This window comes from Rhipicephalus microplus, chromosome 3 (assembly GCF_043290135.1).
Source record: "Rhipicephalus microplus isolate Deutch F79 chromosome 3, USDA_Rmic, whole genome shotgun sequence".
In the NCBI taxonomy this organism is placed as follows: Eukaryota; Metazoa; Arthropoda; class Arachnida; order Ixodida; family Ixodidae; genus Rhipicephalus; species Rhipicephalus microplus.
In genome coordinates this window covers 69,787,034-69,807,617 of record NC_134702.1, presented here as the reverse complement: position 1 = coordinate 69,807,617, position 20,584 = coordinate 69,787,034, and the positions used below count along the sequence as shown (strand labels likewise).

Below are 20,584 nucleotides of genomic sequence, written 5' to 3'. Positions count from 1 at the left end.
TCACAGAAGTTTCGGTGAAGGCGTGGACCACAGAACAAGCGGTCGTGAAACGTTTTGAGGCGCCGTGTTAAACAAAACACACGCGTCTTGCACTAGCAGTATTCTAGGCCGTTTCCGCAGATGCTTAATCGATGCCCAGGCAATGCCATTAGTATGACGTATGCATAGTTCGAGTCTACTTGTGGGACAGAAGTAGCATGTTTCTATAACGTGCTGTGCTTTGACCACAGTCCTCGTGTCTCCAAAAACGCTTGAATCTCAACGAGGGCTCTGTTGACCTACGTTGCCGGATATGACGTTCAGCACACGCTTGCGCTAAGCTTAAGCTTTCAAAGAAATCCGGCACAAAGGAAAAAAAAATCACAAATGCACAGGAAACATACATGTGATTCGCCGACGCAGCGCTTACACTCATAGCCACGTATCATTCCAGAGCATTTTTTTTTCTTTGTTAATGTCCTCCACCAGCTATGCGAGATCTGCGTGGCTTTGACATTCCTCCTTCTCCCATTCAAACAAATGACGAAATCGATCTACTGTATCAATGTGGTGACTACTGCAACGAAACTTAGGTGACAAATCTGTGTGTTTATAATAACGCGGGTCACTTTGTATGCTAAGAGCATTGGGTGTCGTCTGTCGAAACGGAGGAGGGGTGGTGACTGATGGCGGGCAATAATGAGAACTAAAACAACAATGGGGCGCACTTAAAGTGGTACATGGTGACGCAAAGAAAATGACTGAACTGGAAATCATCAAGTGACGGGAAAGTGAAGTGGACAGGCGGGTGGTCTGCCTCTTTCTCGCTCCTCTCTCGTTACTCCATAATGACGTCGACGCTGACGTCAGGGAACGGGGTCTTCCAGTAGTTGAAGGCGTTGAACGCTGGGTTGTCATCATCAGAGGCCGGCGGGCTGGCCAGCTCCATGGCGGCGTCGGCAGGCAGCGGTGGTCCGGTCATCAGCACCGTGGAGAGGTCCAGCTTGTCGCAGCCACCGCCCGGTTCGACCAGGGGCGGTGCCTGAGCGGTCATTGGAGACGTAGCGGGAGGCGATTGCGCCAGTGCGGCATTCACAGCGGGTCCACCGCTAGCGCCGCCGCCATTCTTGTGCTGCTTGTTGTGCTTGGAATCCTGCGGAGATAGAGAAGAGACGCGGTGCAAAACAAAGTCAACACCGAAACCTTTTCTCTTTTTCTTTTCTTTTCGAGGTTGTATACTCGACATACGAAACAGATGCGTTATACCCATCGCCGTTCAATTCAGCGCTGCAGCTAAAGGGACCCTGAAACACATTTTTTAAGTAACCATGGAATGGATTCACTAAAGTAGCTTATTGCTCATGAATTCAACACGAAAACCGCAAAATTTTAAGAATCCGTCCAGTATGAGCGGAGTTGCAAAGATTTATCGCGCGCTGCAATCGCTTTCTTTCTTCTCTCGTCCCAACGAAAGCGCTCGAAGCTAAGGAGGGAGGGAAGGCAGGGGCAAAAAAAATACGTCACGTGCACCTTGTGATCTTGAGCATATTTTTCTTTTTTTTCTTCGAATACGCAGCTTTTTCTGTGTGATAGCACGCGCAAGCGTGGATAAGTGCCGGCCTCTTGCGACGATCCATGTAACGACCGGGCGCGCCATGTTCAAATCAGCCAATGTCTGATAGATGGCCTATTACGAGTGATTTTTGAGCTTGCTCCCGGATCCTCCGTCATTTGTAGAGAGAAGAAAAAGCCATTTTTAGCTCTCTATAATAATTTTTTTTTTTGTGAATTCCAGGCTGCGTGCTGCGCTATAATATTTGGCTCGCATGTTTTTGGGAGCTTCTACAACCGATCAACAGCGTTTTCTGACTATGCCCGAAAAGTGTTGCAGGGCCTTTTTAAGTTCACAGACAAAGATAAAGTAAGACATCGACGCAGAGGATAACGGACAAGGTTGAGTCAATCACGCAAATCAATAATTTATTTCGGAGGGTGTTATTTGCAGTTTTAGACTATAAGACCCGCGTATGAATACTTTCCTGCTTCTCATTTTAATGTACACTAGATGCATGTCACTGCATGTCAATCAATCAATCATTCAATCAATCAGTTTGTTACTTATAATGAAACTCAGTGCATCATATTTGTACAGAAGAGACCCCAAAACTGAAAGTGAGCTATGCAAGGGTTGTTTTTTTTTCTTCACTAAAATGATAAAAAAATAGGATAGGTTGGTGTCATTATAGTGGCACCGACTAATCCTCATGTTGTAAGAAAAATAATAAGGGCTAAACTCTTGAGCTAAGTTGAGGGTGTTCCGACATAAAGCGCTCACGACCCTTTTGAGTAGAAAGCGCTGTCCTACAACAGATATTGTTATTAATATCCATTGAACAATAACTTATATATAGGTGTTTACATGCAAAAAAAAGCAAAATGTTATAAAATATGCAAAAGGCAACTAAACTGCAGACAACGTAAAAAGGAAACAAGAATCCTCCAGAAAACGTCAAAGAATCAATATGGTTGATTGGGCGAGGTTGTGACTCGTGATGGTATTCGCTCGTACTTGAAACCATCACCGATACAAGGAACCTGCATTTTTGTGCATTGATTGACTGCACAGGAAGCACAGGACAAGCAAGTTCGTAAAACAGCGAATGAATGACGATGCAGTTAAGGCTTTAGCAAGTGTACTTTGCAAAGTCTCACTCCATAATTTGTAAATGAAAATTTTCTACTTATGCTCTGGCGGGCTCTTTATAGGGTCTCGGAATGGTTTAGGGGTCCTTTAACTGAACACAGTCGTGCATCGAACGTATAAGCTTAGTGAACACAACAGCACAGTCAACTACCACAGCGAGCACAACTAGGCGTAAAGAGAATACGGTTAAAGATTTGGACAAGCTGCAGGAATGAAACGATAAGCATCCATGGGCGGAAAGGAACTGCACACACAGATTAAAAGTACAGAGTGGTCGTTCAAGTGCTACTGACTAAAGTGCTTCTAGCCACCCAATTCTTAACCAATCCATTTGATAGGATGGGTGCCGATATGCCATGAATCATTATCATCACCCTCGCGTGGATTAGACAGATTACGATAGTGGAAGGAAATGAAGGTTGAGGTTACTTTTTTATGAATTTGAAAATATGCGTGGCTATTAGGGACTGCATCAACGAAACCAATCAGTTGAGAAACTGATCAGTATTCTTGTCCTGTTATTCTAGTCATCCTCCTTTATGTACGAATAAAAAATGTAGGCATTGCTTTACTTTATTACATTTACAAAAAAGAAAAGAGAGACAAAACTTTGTTTTTGTTTTTTTAGATACATACATTGGCTCAAGGGATATAGTTTTCTATGTAATCTAATCTTTCTATCATACAGTCCCCCTTATTCTAAAACTTCATAATATACTTTTTGAAGCCACTCAATTCTTGGCTAATTCCCCACAATGAGTGCGAGCCACAGCTTACGTATATAAGATGGAACTCTTTATTTGGCCGAACTTGTGGCTGGGAAACGAAAACTCAGACTACAACAAGCAATGCACGCTGCGCACCTACATCTACGAACAGAGCTTTGGTCACCGATAAGTTGATCGCCGGCAAGGTGCGTCAGCACTATATATCTGGCATCGAACATTCCAGCGTTATCGCTGCAGTGGCTGCGTTTATTCGAGAATAAACTCAGCTGTTCGCGGAGGCCTATCCGATAAACCTAAAATAATCTGGAACTCTCTCAGACATTCTAGCACAATACAAGGTAGTATCGACACGTGCAATAGGCCGGTAAAAAAAAATTAAATATGAAAAGGCTGTTGAAAAGGCTGTGCGGCATTATATACATTTGGTGAAGGGGAGATCATCATATCTGTGGTTTTACGTACCAAAACCACCATATGATGATGAGAGACGCCGTAGCGGAGGGTTCCCGAAATTTCGACCACCATTTAAAGGGGCCCTGCAACACTATTTGATCATGTATTTTCCATCCGTTCATCGTCGGGCCCTGGGCCGATATCGTTGTGCACATGGCAACTCCTAAATCGATGCTGTTATAATTTTAATTCACGGGGCAAACTACCTTGATTTCAGACTACGGCGACACACATCGGCTGTTTTTGTTATGGGAAGTGACGTCAAGTCATGTGACGTGACGACACACACCGCTCGCTTTTGATTTGCTTGACGCGAAAAGTAGCGCGCAATATTCTTATCGTGGTAGCTAGGCCATACGAGTGAACGCTAAAAACAGCAAAAACCTTTTTTTAATAGTTTCTCAGAAAGAAAGCATTCCTAATTCTAAACGATGTATTTTTAGAACAACGAACACAACACTTAGCCTGCGAACGAGGCTACAATACGCCAGCACTGGAAAGTGGAAATGCATGCCGCGTGTTTAGCGAGCCAAAAATGTGACGGGGGGTGAGCGCCGGCGTTGTTGTAGAACGTGTCTTGTATGCAAACCGAGAAGTGACCCTGCACAAAGCGAATGTGTGTATCTTACACAGTGTGACCGTAGGAGCGTCCACTACCCGACACACGTGGTTCGTGGTAGGCATGCTAACGACGCCGTCAAAAAGAGCGGTAGCGACGTATTGTGTGAAGGCCACAATGAGGCGACATGTGCGGAATGTCTTTATGAGACGCATGCTGTGATTGGAAGCGGTCTTTGAGGTCAGCAGGCGAGTGAAATGCTATAGGAAACCCTTCTCATTGAGGTCTGCTCAATTTTTCAACTTTGAGGACTCATAACTTCACTTTCCGTGCACAAATTTCCACCATTCTTGTTGCATTCATCTCAGTAATCATCGCCACACGCGTTCGGTGCTAAATAAGATTGCCCCACAAGTGTCGCAGGGCTCCTTTAACGGGCACTGACATCGCACAGTATATAAGCCTCCACCATTGTGCCTCCAACGAAATGTGACCGCTGCGGCGGGAATCGAACCCGCAACGTCTGGGTCAGCTGCCGAGCACCATAGCCACTGTTCCATTGAGGCGGACTGAGGAAGGGGAGGAAAAGACGGAATATCTTGCAGAAAATACTGGGGCTGATAGATGGCCAAAGTGAAAAAAAAAATAATGATGTGCCAAGATCTTGTTTCATAGGCGTATGCAAATACTTTATTTCAAAGAATCTAATCGAATTGTTTTCAATAGTAAGGAAACCTCACTGACGACAGCCCGTCGGGGTGGTCTAGTGTTACGTTGTGATGCTCGATAGCTAACCACCAAGGTCGCGGAATCAATTCCCGGCCCCACTTTCAATGGAGGCGTATGCGCTAGAGGGCAGAGTGGTACACAGAATTATGGACGCGTTAAAGAACACCAGGCAGCCGAAATTTCTAGAACCCTCCACAATCCCCTCATAACCGTATTCCAGTTTCGGGACGTAAAATCTCGACGAAAAAGAAAATCCATTTTCGGATTTTACCATCACCTGATAAAAAGTTTATCTTTCAGAAAATTGACCCCCACTTGGGTAAATTGTACCTTCAAACATAATTTTCGGTCCATTTTCTTTGACACGTTGACAGGAATGTGGGTCCCCCACATCATTGCATTTTTTCTCAAAAAAAATTTTTTGGAGGTTCGTGTACTTTTTGTTTTCGGAAACTAAGAAGTATGAGCAAACAAAAATTCTCACACGTGTTAATTATTGGTGCTTACACAGCTGCAGCTAAAACTGATTATGGGTCCACAATACCAGTCGTCACAGAAAAAAAAGGCGTCCTTTGTTTTTTTTTTGTTTTTTTAGGAGCACTAGATGTCTCGTGACAGCTGCCACTTCCGATTGTTTATATGCTTCACTGCACCGCATAATTGCATTGCGGCAGAGCTGCCTTGTTTCCCCTAGTCCTCTAGATGGCTGTGAAAGCTTTTGTAGCAATTTTCTACGAGACATAAACTCGACGAGCTTACTTTTATAGCCTGGCCCATCTAAAATATAAACAAGGCTAGAAAGAGGCCTAATGCGGAGGAAGACCGCACCTGTTATTCACGAGATCTTCAGGTGGAATCGGTGTCACTTTAGTTAGACCATTCTTTACCTATTTCACGCGACTTGTGTTTATTATGACATCTCTTCTCCCCCTTTTTCTCCTAATCGCGGCAAGGTGTAAACCGCGGCCCCTAAGCGTACTTCAACGGATCCACAAAGGAAGGAACACTGTCAGACGCCCCGGGGCTTTGGCAACAAAACTCGCGAACAGTAGCGAGCAGGACAGATTCAACGAAGGGCAAATTTTTGGCAAGTACACAGTATAGAAACACGGGCCAGCGCCAAGGCTCTCCAAAAAATTAAATGAAAAACAAAAATAGAGGCAGTTTGCATGGTAAGAAAATAGAAAAAGAATGTTTACTGGGCCTTGTTTGTCAGCAAGGTGTCGGAAAGCAGAGAGAGTAACTAAAGTTACGGTTCTAGAGCGCGATTCAAGTCTGATCGATCGACAACACGCACGGGCTAAATGTGAAGAGCCTGGGTTCCTAAAAAAAGTGGGAGGAACGGTTACGTAACGGGCAGCATCATGCCGGCGCTGCAAATCAATTTCCTCATATTTTCATAAGCCACACTCTTAACAACGCCTGTAAACAACAGCTCACAGGTTCTCTCCCAAGGCAACTGAATGCCACATGTTGACTGCCCCGAACACCAACCATTCATTCACAAATGAGCTTAGTCACCGCTTTCTCTTCGGCCGCTTACATATCGACCCGTCTCCGTCGCTTTCGACGCATAACATCCCACGCGGGCGCATCCGCAGGCTTTTGTCCGCATCGCACCTCCTTCGGGAATCGACCGCTATTTGCCGCAACCTGCCGCTCAGGTTGCATAACTTTTCGCTTCGATTTATTGTTCCTCGACACTACAAGAGCGACCATTCCGGCACGAAGCGGTCGCCAGTATCTTAAACTGCCGCGACAAGCTCCGCGCAGTCGGATTGGTGACAGCGGTAGGAGCGCCCACAGCAAACGTAACTTCCTCTTCGTCCACTGCTCGTATTGACAAACAACAGGCGCTTTTATCCGGGATAAGCCGTGTAATGATGTGAAGCCTACCTTACCGAAGGTCGGTTCTTTCGGTGTCTCCTGGATTTCCCAGAGGAAGGCATGGCTGTCGTCGAGCCGCGGTCTCTTCACTGGCGGCGGCGAACCCAGAGTTCGATCGAGACCGCAGTCGAGCGAGCGCTTACGGCGCAAAAGCGGCGCTGCTGACGCTGCCTCCGAGTCGTGCAGACGACGCAGTAACTTGCGCCGCCGCCGCTGGCCGGCAAAACATGGACTCCTCGGTCGCTTCATCGACGACGTCGTTCGTGTCTCTCATCGAATACAAAATATCGAACCAACCGTGACGCTGCCAGCGACGAACAGTGTCCTGGCTGTCGAAAGCGTGCAGCTGCGCGACACAGATGGAAAACTCGAGAAAGTTCGCGCGAGCGAGGAATCGTGGCCGGCCTACGGAGACAAAGAAATTGCGGCGCGTGCGCGCCTCCAGAAACGTTAACGTGCGTTTACGTATCTCGTGATAGGCCGTCCAGCACGTCAAGGTAATCACGCATCACTTCAGTAACAAGTGACAGCGCGGTACAAAACTAACGTAACAAGTGGGTCGCAACTTTGCACTCATACACACCATAGAACGCACACGCACGGAATTGTTGGTCACGATGCCAGCGCCGTCTCGTGTTCTCACATCATCACAAATCCACATCAAGGGCACTATGAGCTAGTATGTGCCGTCTACAAAATAACAAAAACGAGTGCGTGCTTTAGCATAGTTACTTTTTACATGCATAAGCATAACGGGACGTTTTAGTTTACATAAGCTAAGATTTATTTTGCAGCGCCGCTGTCCGCTAACGACCTGAAACCGGAAGCTGAACACATTGGAGGCACGAGTGTCATCATGGCTGACGAAGAGTCGCCGAAGCAGATAAGCTTGGTGGTGAAAACAGCGAAAGAGAAGAAAGTAGTGAAGGTTTCTGAGTCGGCTTCGGTCAAAGAGGTAAGTTGGACGCCAATCTCGCTGTAGTCACAGCGTTCGAACTCTTACGAGTGCTACTTAAACGCCCAACAGCCAAGTCTACGTCACGTAGCGGATTGTGTACCGATAGGCCTAGGTTTTCGGACAGAGCCGCCAGGAAAAGACGTGTTTTGAACGTCAAAATCGGCTGGACAGCACCGTAATACTTGTCCGCCGAAGCTGCGATCGTTTGTATTGTGTAGTTTGAGTTCGGAGTGCGTTTTGGGGGCGCGCGATGTGAAGAGTTCCTGGAAAGCTGCGCGATCAGAATCGGAGTGATTTCGGCCCTTCCCCCCCGCCGCCCCCAGCGCTCTTAGCGGAAAACGCTCAGATTCTGACAGTTGTTGGACTTTGAAGCGTCGTCAACGCTATGATATGTCGGTGCGGGCTGCGAGCCTTTGTCTAAGGGGCTCGGTAACTCCATAGCGCAGCTAGGATTTGATTGTAATCGTCAGTTTCCTGTTACGGCCGTCTCTGGAATTCTCACCGAAGGACAGTGTGCGGCTGAACGGGCGAGAGAGTTTGGAGGACACGCTGCTTACGTCTGAAGGAAGAGGAAAAAAATGTGTGCGATTGCGAAGTGATATCGTTTTTCGCTACTTTCTTACGGGGTGCCGACGAAAGTGTTCTAAATTTCCGCCGCGCGGAGCTCTCTTGTTAGCGGAGCCGGCAATGACGCTGATCGCGCTTCGATTCCTTCCTCGATCAACCGAGTCATAACTTGTTTGTTTTTTGCGCTGTCTGTGAAGCCGCGTAAACCGATGATTATTTTTCATAATTGTCCATTGAAATGGCAAAAAAAATCGTGCATCCGTTTGAGCTTTTCTCTTCACTTTTTTTTATTCCGCTGAAGGCAACTCCTGCGGATCATAATACACGTCACCTTACGCATACACACTCCGCGCAGCCGTTTGCCATTGTCAATAGTTTCGTTGTAGTGAGTGACCAATCATTTTGCTCTGGTTTTACGGAATGTGTGTGTAGTCTGCTGCATTTTATTCGTATCCGTCTTACGGTAGCACTTGCAACTGTTATCCTCACGGGGTGTGTGTGTCAAGTAGCTTTTATCAGGCGCACCCATTGCGTTGTAGGCTATTATGCGACCTGTGACATTGCCGCCTATGTGTTGCTTCTCACGTTACCTCCCCACCAGCTTGTTTACTCCAGCTTCTTTGGTTTTTCAAGTTTGTGAGAGCGTTGCAGAGATGTGTAAGATGTGTATTTGCACCTCCTGCAAAGAAAATATGTTTTTATAAGGTTATATCTCAGCCGTGTTTGCTTTCTTGTGTGCCACATTCAAAGCTGCATGCAGTAAGTAGGAGAGTTTCATTTATTATTTTTTCAAATAGTGACGTTTCCTGTTTTGCTAAAGATGAATGTCGTCCCATGCCCAAGCATCTGGTGATTTTTTGCACAACCTGCATTTTCCTTAATCTATTCAATGTCATTCTGCATAAGCTCCAGCATTCTATAGAGGTATTTTGGTGAATATAATAGTGTGGATCACAGGAAATAAGTAAAGCATAAATGCCTTACCCTAAGGGAATTTCATGAAACAGTCTATGTGGAATCTACACATTGTTAAAGAAAACATGAAAATACCAACTGCCGATGGCCGACCAGCCTTTAGTTTTTTTTTTCCTGCGTACTGTTCATGATAAAGTGCATTGATCAATCAGGGAAGTCGACAGCTGTTCATGACGGCAGCCTACACGCAAGCTTTCAGTGCAAATCGAAACACGAGCATGTTGGAAATAGTGATCAGAATGCTTATTTTGTGTAGTCTTGAGCAAGTGCGACATGCAGTGGTTGTGTAGTCAGTTTTGCAGTAGTGCCAAGTGGGGTAGTTAGAGCCTGAATTGAGGCACCGTTTCAAAGCAGTGAACCTGAAACTGGACGGACGTGGAGCACTTTCATGGGGATTTGCGTACTAGTTTATTGCTTGTAGTACTTAATTAGGATGTGATAATGTTGGCTAAGGGTGCCTAGATTATTGAGGATGTTGGCGAGCACAAGCTAATCGCAATCAAATGCTATCTTGTGCGGCCCAGTGCTGGCTAAATGACGTGATAGGTGATGTCGACAGAGAATAGCGGTGTGTCGCTTTCCTCATTTACTGTCCGTTCATTCATTGGCTGCCGTTCTTTTAGGGGCGAAGCTCCTTAGGGCGTGGGCTGTGCGTCCCCTGTAGCCTGTATGTAGCCACCTCTAGTTTAGTTCTTGCAGTGTTCACTAGATGGCGGTACCTTCTCCTGTATGTAGCCACCTCTCGTTTAGTTCTTGTAGTGTTTACTAGATGGTGGTACTTGTAGCTGATGATGAAAAGATGCAAGATGTTATAAACTAGAAAGCGGTACTTGTAGTTGATGAAAGACGCGAGATCTTATAAAATAGGAATGATGTCACATATGGCGCGTGTCATTGGTTGAAGGCAATCGTTCGATTTAGTGCGGCGACGTACGCTAGGGGGAGCGTTGTAATGAAATTCGTTCGCTGTTGGCGCGCGCTCGGAGTCGCCGGATGGATAAGGCTGCACAGCGGAGAGAGCGCAAGGCGGCAGCAGCGCGCGCTCGCAGACAGAATCCCGATGTGCGAGCGCGCGAGGCAAGGGACATCGCAAGCCATCCATCGTCTAAGAACAAATAAAAGTTGATTTGTATATATACACACACAGCGTTTCTCACGTCTTTACATGATGATCGACTGGGCGAATTACACGGAAGATTCACAGTTTACCGATGAATCCCTCCGGAGCTTCGCCCATTCATCATCATTCACCCCGTGAATATGCCGTAATTTTTTTCGTCTATCCTGCAGCTGAAGGAGCAGGTGGCCAAGGAATTCAGTGCTCCCCTGGAGCAGCTTTGCCTCATATTTGCTGGGAAAATTCTGAAGGACAATGAAACCATCTCCACGCACAGTGAGTGATTTTGTGCAGCATTTCCTTGAATACCAGAGTATGCAGGCCTGCCAACGCTCCAGATCTGCCCAGTAGACTCCCTGTTAACTGCCTCAAGCTAATTACGACAAAAACAAAGAGAGAGGGAAGGAAACTGTAGTAGAAGGAAAAACAGTGATTAAAAAAGTGTGAAACATATTTTTATGACACACTAAAGAACAATAGAACATCCACGCAGCTTGAAATATTCACTGGCCCCTGCTGTTTCCTGTTGTTTACTGGGGCTATCCTCCTTTCACCAGAATCACACAGACACGTGCACACCCCAACTGCCGGTACTGGTGGACGCGTGCGCCTCCTGGTTTACTGCCCAGTTCAGAGAGGGTACGGTAGAGAGGCTGGAACACTGCTATGCACCTGGTCAATGAAGGCTCCCTGGGCACCTCCATAAAGCCTCTTTAGGCTGTTGTTAATGTGCATGATCCCTTCAAAAATGCACTGCCAAGGCTGCAACGTCGGCTTTTGTACTCCCTTGCAAGAGCTCAGAAAGGCAGTGATCCTTCTCTCTGTTCAGAAGGTCTATAGTAGCAGTATTTAGTCAGGATGCAGGCCCACTACAACATGGACAGTTTTGTTGACCAGTCGCTGGCATCACCTGAAACATTTTTTCAAGTCATTGTGCCGCAGGTCATCTGTTATCATCGTGTGACTGCTGTGTGTACATCTCTGTGCAGACATAAAGGATGGCCTGACTGTACATCTCGTGATTAGGTCTCCGGCCTCGGCAAGGGTGAGTGTTGTTCGTCAGATGCTTTATTTTTCTTCTATGGGTTGTTCCAGCAAGCTTGTTTTGCAGTGACTGGTTAGATCAAATGAAAGTTAAAATATTGTTATTGTTCATTACTCAGTACAGTGAAGCTTTGGTCCAGTTGGTTTTCCATAACAAAGTACGAACAGCGCGATATTCTACACGGGGACACAAAAGAAGAGACAGACAAGTGCTGTGTCTGTGTCCCTTCTTTTGTGTCCCCATGTACAATATCCCGCTGTTTGTACTTCATTATGTTCATTACTCCATCACTGTCGTAGTTTTGAGGCCAGTTAGGAATGCCTCCTTGGACTGTCAGAGGGTGGTGCCCTTACGTAGTGGAAATGCTGCATGTTGGAAGTCCCTACTCGGCAGCACTGAGAAGTGGAAGCATTGCTGATGGCCCACCTGTCAAAGTGGCAAAGCAGAATAGTGGGTGGTTTATGCAAGAGCGAGTGTAAATTTCGTTTTCAATCGGCATGTTAACCATTTCTGCTATTTTCTGTAGTAAAACAGTGCAAAGACTGTTCGTTGCTTTGCAGTCCCCTCTTAGGCTTCTTGGGTCTTGTTTGCCTAAAAGTGGTGCCTGAACTATGGCGTCAGTGGCATGTTTCCGGCTCTTCAATTGCTTCCTGTTTTATTGACTAGAGAGAACTGTCGCTTCGGCTTATGTTTGCACAGGACATGGTGCGCGCCGCTTATGTCATGGCTCGGTCCTCTATGTTCTTATGGTGCCGAAACACTAGCCAAACTATCTTATTCAGAATGAAGCCACACTTTTTCATGTAAAGACACAGCAGCATAGCTGGTGATTTCCTTGTGCTTGCGAACTGCAGTAGGGGAGTCGCTTTGTGTTAGCCAGAAGAAGTTGGCCGTTGCGACATTTCTGCGAGAATGCAATTCAATTCTATATGCACAAGTGCCTGATTGCAATTATTCCATAAACAACGGCATCACTCATCACGATCACTGTAAGCATAGCATATCAGGGCTCTTTCACTGTCATGCGAACACATCACCATTTTTATACTCTCAACATTGAAAGATTCAGCTGCACATTGTGTCGTAAATATTGGAATTCGTAAATATTGGAATTGTGTCGTAAACTGTGGAAATTCCGATTTGGATTTCTGACATGCATTCATGGGGCAAACAGAATGTGAACAGGGAGTTCTTCAGCCCTGTAGATTCTGCAAGCGATAGTTTGGGAAAATGATCTCAGACCACTGATGGCATTGTCGCCAGAGATTGTTTACAGGTTTTGCATTAGCCCCGCCGCAGTGGTCTAGCGGCTGAGGTACTCGGCTACTGACCCGCAGGTCGCGGGATCGAATCCCGGCTGCGGCGGCTGCATTTTTGATGGAGGTGAAAATGCTGTAGGCCCATGCGCTCAGATTTGGGTGCATGTTGAACAACCCCAGGTGGTCGAAATTTCCGGAGCCCTCCACTATGGCGTCTCATAATCAAATGGTGGTTTTTGGACGTTAAACCCCATATATCAATCAATCAATCAGTCAGGCTTTGCATTAACCTTGCATAACGAAATCGTGCTGATCTTAAGCATGCTCGTTGGAACAAAAATGAATGATGAGTTTTAGTTAACCGCTGCTTTTTGTTTTGCTTGTTCACAACTGTACAGTATTCGGCAGTTCATTCTCTGCATCAATTTGTTAGTTAAATTACGGGTATATGCAACTGCTGCAGATAACCACATCATGTTGTGGCAAATCTGGTCTCTAAACATCGTGCTGGCTCTGATCTACGTGTTCGTGTCGAAATTACACCAATATGGCTCAAACTGATGACAGTGGAAATGAAATTGTGTGTATCACTTAGCCCTCAATTGTCCTGTTTCAATCCGTGAGTACCGTACATGCACATGCGTGCTAGCCTTCACTCTGCCTTGAAGTGCGACTCCTGCGAAAACGAGAAGGCACAGCATTTTATTTTGAATTTGGACTGTTTTTACACTATGCAGGGAGTTTTAATTTTAGGCCATGCACTTCCATGTGTTCTAGGCACCTGGCTTGCTTATTTACGAAATACCCGTCCATTGAGAGGCCCTTGAACATGCAGTGTTGTCACGATGAAGACCTGTTGGCTTTGCTTTGTGGAGACCCATTCAAATCGTGTGATATTGGGATGGAAATGGGATGTACCATGCTTATATTCAAAGATACAATGTGAGATAATGCCACGTCTCATTCAAATCGTGATGTCTCACGTTTTGTAGTTTAAGGGAGAAGCATTTGGCTACTTTTCCGATATCGAAGTGTGGTTATCTTTTGTCTCGCCTCTTTCATTTTGTCATCGCAGTACCGCAGGGCTGATTCACATTGTTTTGACTGTATTTGTCCATTTTCTTTGCTTTCTTATATGTGTTTGAGCATTGAAAAGGGATTGTTGTTCCTCTTTCAGGGAGATGATGGGAGAAGACCGGACGAGCCCAGCTCGGTAAGTGTCACTGTCACAGCTGCCGTCATAAGAGTGGTTTGATAGAAACATGTACCATGAGTAAACATTGAATGCTTTAGAAGGAAGACAACATTGAGTGTGCATTTAAAAAATGGGGTGTTTAATATTTTACATTCTGTCTTTCCTGCTATACTAAGTAGTTTATTGGTGATGGATGAAACGAGTGTTTCCTATGAGTTAGTCTGCAAATATTTCAGCCAGTTTCATGCCACAAAAACTGTTTCAATATCCTTCCTCAGGCATCATGCTTTACTCCTACGTTTTGGCTAAGTTTCGCAAAGGATTTCTTCTTCTTCCTCTAGTTCAGAGATGCAGATACTGCACAAGGTTATGCTAATTCACAGCAGCAACGGAAGATGGCAGTTGGCCATTTCACTTGCCCAAACGCATGTTACTATCGTGTCTGCGTGGCAACACTTTTAGCAGCACCATTATTATCATCATCAATCAAGCATAACTATCACCATCAATTAGTTTTATAACCTCACTCACTACACTCCCCTCAGGTCACATGACCTGTGTGACACCTACTACTACTACTGCTACTACTACTATGATGACAGTGTTGACAACGTTGACGATGGTACAGGGTAGACTAAAACAGCTTCACTATCAAAACTGTGACAGGTCCAGTAAATTCTCAAGGGCCCTACTTTTGTGTGCAGGATGTTTATGTTGTGTGTACTGCAGTAGTCGCCCTTCACATGTGTGGTCTGTGCTGCAGGGTACCCAGCCATCTGGTGTGCCTCCAAACCCGTTTGGTGCTGGTGGATTGGGGGGTCTCCCGGGCCTTTCGGGGCTCAACCTGGGCTCCGGTACCTTTGTGGAGATGCAGCAGCGCATGCAGAGAGAGGTGAGGACCGGGATCGCTATAATTTTCTCTATTTAACTGCTCATGTTTGTTTCAAACTCTGCTCACATTATAATTCCTCCCTGCCTTTGCTTGAAGGTGGCTCGAATTGTGTAAGAGGTGTATATAAGTAAGGTGTTGGTAGTCTTAAAATTATGAGATGCTAAGTCTTTTTCCCACGTTTCTTCTATAGACATACCTGCCAACTCTCCCAAATTCTCCGGGAGATCCCCGAATTTGGACCTAATCTCCCAATTGTACGAATGCAGTCTCGAATCCCCAGAAAAGTGACCGCCACAGCAGAACCGTTTTTTATTCAAATCGTGCGAGCACGTCTGCCTTTCCTGCTGCGACGGTTGCGGTGCTACGAAGGAGCACTCGCCCCTACTTTTCTAGTTCATTGTAATCATACCATAGAGTACCACTAAGTATCATGTTTGCTCGCATAATTTACGTCCTCGCATAAATTGCGCACCCATAGTATTTTGCCAGCTTTGTTGAATACTTGGTATATTTTGCGCTCACAGACCATTCTGAGCCAGCTTGCCGGTGCGCGTACAGAGACTTCGAACCTTTCGATGCTTCGGATGGGCGCGTGCCTCGCCGAGCAGACAAGCGCAGTCAAACGGGCTTCTGAAAAGTCTTTTCTTCCAAGGACTTTCCCCGAACTAGGGTCCCTAGAATACCATACCCGAACACTCAAACCTGTTGACGGGTTGCCATAACTGCTCGAGCGTTTGCCTCTCCCTATCTCCCCATTTTTCTGTCACCTCTCTACCACCGCGAAAATGCAGGCTCGCGTCACGGCACGGACAATTTTCTGCATCGGAGGCGTGCGAGGGCCTGTTGCGCCAACTGTTCACCTCGTCTGCGTTGCAATGCATGCTGGGTTGATTTCGGAAGTTTAGGAACCGTAAAAACATATCCGGCCGATGTGTTTTTACGGCCGATGTGTTTTTACGGTTCCCTTGCGATAGGCTACAGTAATTATATATACGGCGAAATTGAGGCTTGCTGTTGTGAATTTTGACAAAGAAAATGGAGCCATGCCACCACAAAGCACTTCAAAGCGATGGACTTCGACAAGTGTCGATCGGCGCAATCTGTACGCGAAAAAGCAGAACAGTGAACACTTCCTAATGCAAGTTTTTTGCCATTGAAGAAGGCCTTGTCAATTATGTGCAGATACTTAAATCTTCCGGTATCGCCGTGTCATGTGACCTAGTTTCTCCCAGCATCGTCGCGAAAAGCATCAAGAAATGGGGCAGAAAACGCACTGTACCGCAATAAAACAAATGCATGCTGTTTTACTTCTCATTTATGCAAGCAAATGCTGTTGCAGTGTTTGTAGAACAGGCCTCTGTGGTGTATTCAATACGAGGCTGTATGCAGAATGCATGAGCAATTCAGTGCAACTACTAAATTTAACCATTTGTAGGTACTTTAAAATGGTATGCAGAAACAATGTTTTATTGACAAGGCACTGTGGAGTATCTGGTAGTGATGCAAAACTATCGGTAAAAAAAATTATTGATAGCATAGGCAGTTCTTTTTTTTTAGTCATTGATGACATAATTTTACCGGCCCAATCGATAGTTCAAGTGCCTATGGATGTTTGTGGTATCGCAGCAGATAACGTTGACGTTACAGTTCACCCAATCCAGCTGAACTGTGCGAAGAAGGATGTCGTTGTGCCACACTGCGTGATTTCTGCAAGTAGTGGCAAAGCCTTGGTATGGGTGGTCAACTCCTCTTTCGAGCCGATTGTACTGCCTGGTGGAATGAGGCTGGCTGTGTTTGAGTTCAACGTCAGGAGCAACGTTAACGTTGCAGTCATTAGCAACGTCAGGAATAAGGAAAACGCGTCTGATGTGGCTTGTCCTAGTGATGACATACTAATGGATATGGTGAATAAGTCACTATCGCCAGAGAAGAGACAAGCGTTATTTCGGATCATCTCCAACCATGCATCCACTTTTGATTTCGCACTCAATAGCCGTAGAATTTTTGCACCACTTTCACGCACTCGTCATGCGATTGATACTGGTTCCGCCCATCCCATTCGTAAGAGATCATACAGAGTATCTCCGTCAGAGCGTGAAGTTATTGCTGAGCAGGTGGAAGAAATGCTGTCTAAGAAAGTTATACAATAGTTGTCTAGCCCCTGGGCAGCACCAGTTATACTTGTAAAAAAAAACAAAAATGGGTCTTGGAGATTGTGTGTAGATTACCGGCGGCTGAACTCGGTTACAAAAAAAGACTATGCACTGCCCCGCATCGACCACGTTATTGATTGTTTGCACTCTGCTTCATGCTTTTCTTTCATAGACTTAAGATCGGGATATTGGCAAATCCCTATGCACTCTGCCGATAAAGGAAAAATGGCTTTTGTAACTCCAGATGGTTTATTTGAATTTAACGTCGTGCCATTTGGTCTATGTAACGCTTCAGCCACGTTTGAGCGCTTTATGGACACAGTTCAATGTCGCTTAAAATGGGAAGTATGTCTTTGCTATCATGATGACATTGTAATGTATGGCCGCACGTTTGAAGAACCCAATCGTCGACTTGATGTCGTTCACACGTGCCTTGAGAAAGCAGCACTTACCTTGAATTCCAAAAAAGTGCCGTTTTGGCACGTGCCGTTTTGGCACGTGAATGGCACGTGAAACTCTAGTTCTTGGCCATATCTTAGACAAACACTGCGTTCGGCCTGATCCCCACAAAATCACCGCGGTCAGCACTTTCCCTCAACCACGCTCACTACGAGAACTCTGAAGCTTCCTGGCCCTGTGTTTGTATTTCCAGCGCTTTCTTCCTAGCTTCGCCGAAGTTGCTGAGCCTCTTACTCATCTGCTCAACAAAGACGTACCCTTCAAGTGAATGAAAGAGTGCGAGTCATCATTTTCGCAGATGAAGCTTCTACTCACTTCTGGGCCTCTTCTTCGTCATTTTGACGCATCAGCCCCAACTGAGGTTCACAGTGACGCAAGCGGAATCGGTATCGGCACAGTATTAGTTCAGCGTTACAGCGCCGCCGAACATGTCATTGCCTACGTGATCTGCTCTTTCAGTAAAGCTGAGTGCATTTACACTGTTGCAGAGCAAGAATGTCTGGCAGTTGTTTTCGCGGTGCACAAGTTTCGCCCTTACATCTATGGCCGCCAATTCTTCATCGTCACAGACCACCACTCACTTTGTTGGCTCACTGGTCTACGAGATCCAACCGGTTGTCTTGCATGATGGGCGCTTCGTTTGCAAGAATATGACTTTGATGTTTGCTTCAAGAGTCGCCGTCGTCACGCGGACGCTGACTGCCTATCGAGACTTCCCCTTCCCACGACTGAATGCGACGCCGACAATTTAGACGACTGTCTGGCCGCTCTTGACTCACGTTTTCCAGATTTGGAAGCGTTCCGTACAGAACAACGTCAAGACCGTAGTCTGGCTCTTTTTTTTTCATCTGCCGTCGACAAGCCACATCAGAGCCCATTCGTCATATAGGATGGCATTCTTTACAAGCGAAATTTCGCTGCAAAGGGGGCCCGCCTACTTTTGGTTGTCCCCAAATCATAGCGACCCAACGTGCTGCAAGCTATGCACGATGATCCAACATATGGGGTTCGCCAAGACGTGGCACACTGAAGCGTTTCTACTGGCCCCGCATGCGTCAGGCTACAGCTAAATACGTGAGTAGCTGTGGGCATTGTCAACGATACAAGAGTCCAACAAGTGCGCCGCCAGGATTTCTCCATCCCATACCGCTTCCATGTTTTCCCGTTGAGGTCGTCGGTATTGACTTGATGGGCACCCTCGTATCATCATTAGCGACCGTGGCCGGCAGTTTGTAGCCGACGTCGTGGAAGAATTGATTCGTCGGTCTGCTTCCCAGTTTCATCACGCCACTTCATATCATCCACAGACAAACGGTTTGAGCGTGTCAACAGGACGCTCATTAACATGCTCGCTATGTCCGTTGATTCAAAGCATAAAAACTGGGACGAAGTTTTACCATTTATGACCTATGCCTACAACACTGCGCTACAAGAGACCTCCGGCTTTACCATCTCTACATCCGTGAGCCACGTACTACCCTCGACACAAATTCTGCCGTTTTCAGAGCAAGAAAACTCATCCCTTGCAGACACAATTTGTCGCGCAGAGGAGGCACGGCGCATCGCGCGTCTCCGGACTTTCGCAGTCCAAGACCGTTCAAAGGCTCGCTACGATAAGCGACATCGGCATGTGTCGTTCAACGAAGGTGATATGGTGTCGCTGTGGATTTCACATCGCAAGAGTGGTTTGTATCAAAAGTTTCTGGCCCGCTATTCAGGTCCCTTCGCCATTTTGTCGCGCCTTAGCGACGTTACGTACGTGATATCACGCCTCACATCTTTTGGCCATCGCTCCAGGAAAGCTAACATCGTACATGTCGCCCGGTTGAAGCCATACCACGTGCGACACTAACTCGCCGAGTGGGCATCGTCTGCAACGGGGGGAAATGATACGGGACTTTCGCTGAAGGGGGGGGGGGGTGGTAGAGAAAAAAGAAGTGAATGTGTTCTGTGCCAGGCCTGACTGCTGCAACCATCTATCATCCCGCCTGTACAATAAACATCTCTCACCCGTAACACTATTGATAGTGTGAGGAAACTGGTAGTACTACTATCTAAAGTATTACTCATAGCGGAATTGTTAGTACCATCGGTGACATTAACCTAGTACTACGTTCCGATAGGGCTGTGGATGCCATTGTTGGCCAGTGGTATTATGAGAACGTTCATGATAGCCTATCAGTAATACTCTGATTGTTCATTAGGAATACTTTGGCAAAATAAAAATTAATTTTTAAATGAAAATGCTGAATCATTTTCATCCAAGAAACTCGTATTAAAAAATCAGTCCCGTCTTGCAATTAAAAAACTTAGTTCTTGACATTTTTATGTTGTGGCCTGAAATTCTAGGGGAGATGCAATTTAAAAAAAAAAAATTGCATCTGTTGCAATTGTTCACTTTGCCTGCCTAAAGCGATTTCATACTCGCGACTCTTGGTACACGTGATATTTGCCCAGAGGGTTTCGTCTGGGGGGGAGTTGTTATGCTGTAGTGACAACGTGTGAACGAAGAAAGAACAAAGTGATTTCTCTTGGAAGCAGCTCGGTGACAGCGCAGCTACTCTTTGCTATTGATCCTTGAATAAACACACGTCATTGTAACAGTATTAACGCATAGCTCTATGGGGCCATTTCTAGTTTTCGTGATTTTGAGCGTTGGAGCTGGAAAATCGTATTACTGTATGTACTCGTATAATGATGGCACTTTTTTTTTTAATTGACTCCAACTTCGGGATGCAATCATTAAGCAGGGTAAATTTTCCGTGAAAAAATATTGCGAGCACTGAAAACGCAAAAATGTCGCTAATCGGAATTCTTACGATAGCTATCATGAACATAACCAAAAATAAAAGTAAATTAAGGCTTATCTTTGTAATAAAATGCACGCATTATGCAGGAGCTACATGCATGGCACGCTGCCCCTTT

General features: G+C 45.9%; 2 protein-coding genes across 4 annotated transcripts in view; one reads left to right on the top strand and one right to left on the bottom strand.

The window, feature by feature from the left end:
- Positions 1-405: 405 nt before the first annotated feature.
- On the bottom strand, positions 406-7,628 carry LOC119173895 (uncharacterized). Of its 2 annotated transcripts, none has more exons than XM_075889758.1 (2): positions 7,049-7,628; positions 406-1,132 (listed from the first exon to the last, which is right to left on the bottom strand). In XM_075889758.1, the coding sequence occupies exons 1-2, from the start codon at positions 7,286-7,288 to the stop codon at positions 818-820; spliced, it is 555 nt and encodes a 184-aa protein (XP_075745873.1). In that variant the 5' UTR covers positions 7,289-7,628; the 3' UTR covers positions 406-817. The 2 variants fall into 2 exon arrangements, with proteins under 2 accessions (XP_075745873.1, XP_075745874.1); XM_075889759.1 differs by having other exon boundaries at positions 7,054-7,551.
- A 206-nt stretch (positions 7,629-7,834) lies between these two features.
- The window catches only part of Ubqn (ubiquilin), a 51,908-nt gene continuing 39,158 nt past the window's right edge, over positions 7,835-20,584 (top strand). For both annotated transcript variants that reach the window (XM_075889757.1, XM_037424671.2), the window contains exons 1-5: positions 7,835-7,994; positions 10,830-10,932; positions 11,646-11,701; positions 14,138-14,173; positions 14,919-15,047. In XM_075889757.1, coding sequence (XP_075745872.1) covers positions 7,896-7,994; positions 10,830-10,932; positions 11,646-11,701; positions 14,138-14,173; positions 14,919-15,047 — 423 coding nt within the window. In that variant the 5' untranslated portion in view covers positions 7,835-7,895. The remainder of the gene's footprint in view (positions 7,995-10,829; positions 10,933-11,645; positions 11,702-14,137; positions 14,174-14,918; positions 15,048-20,584) is intronic.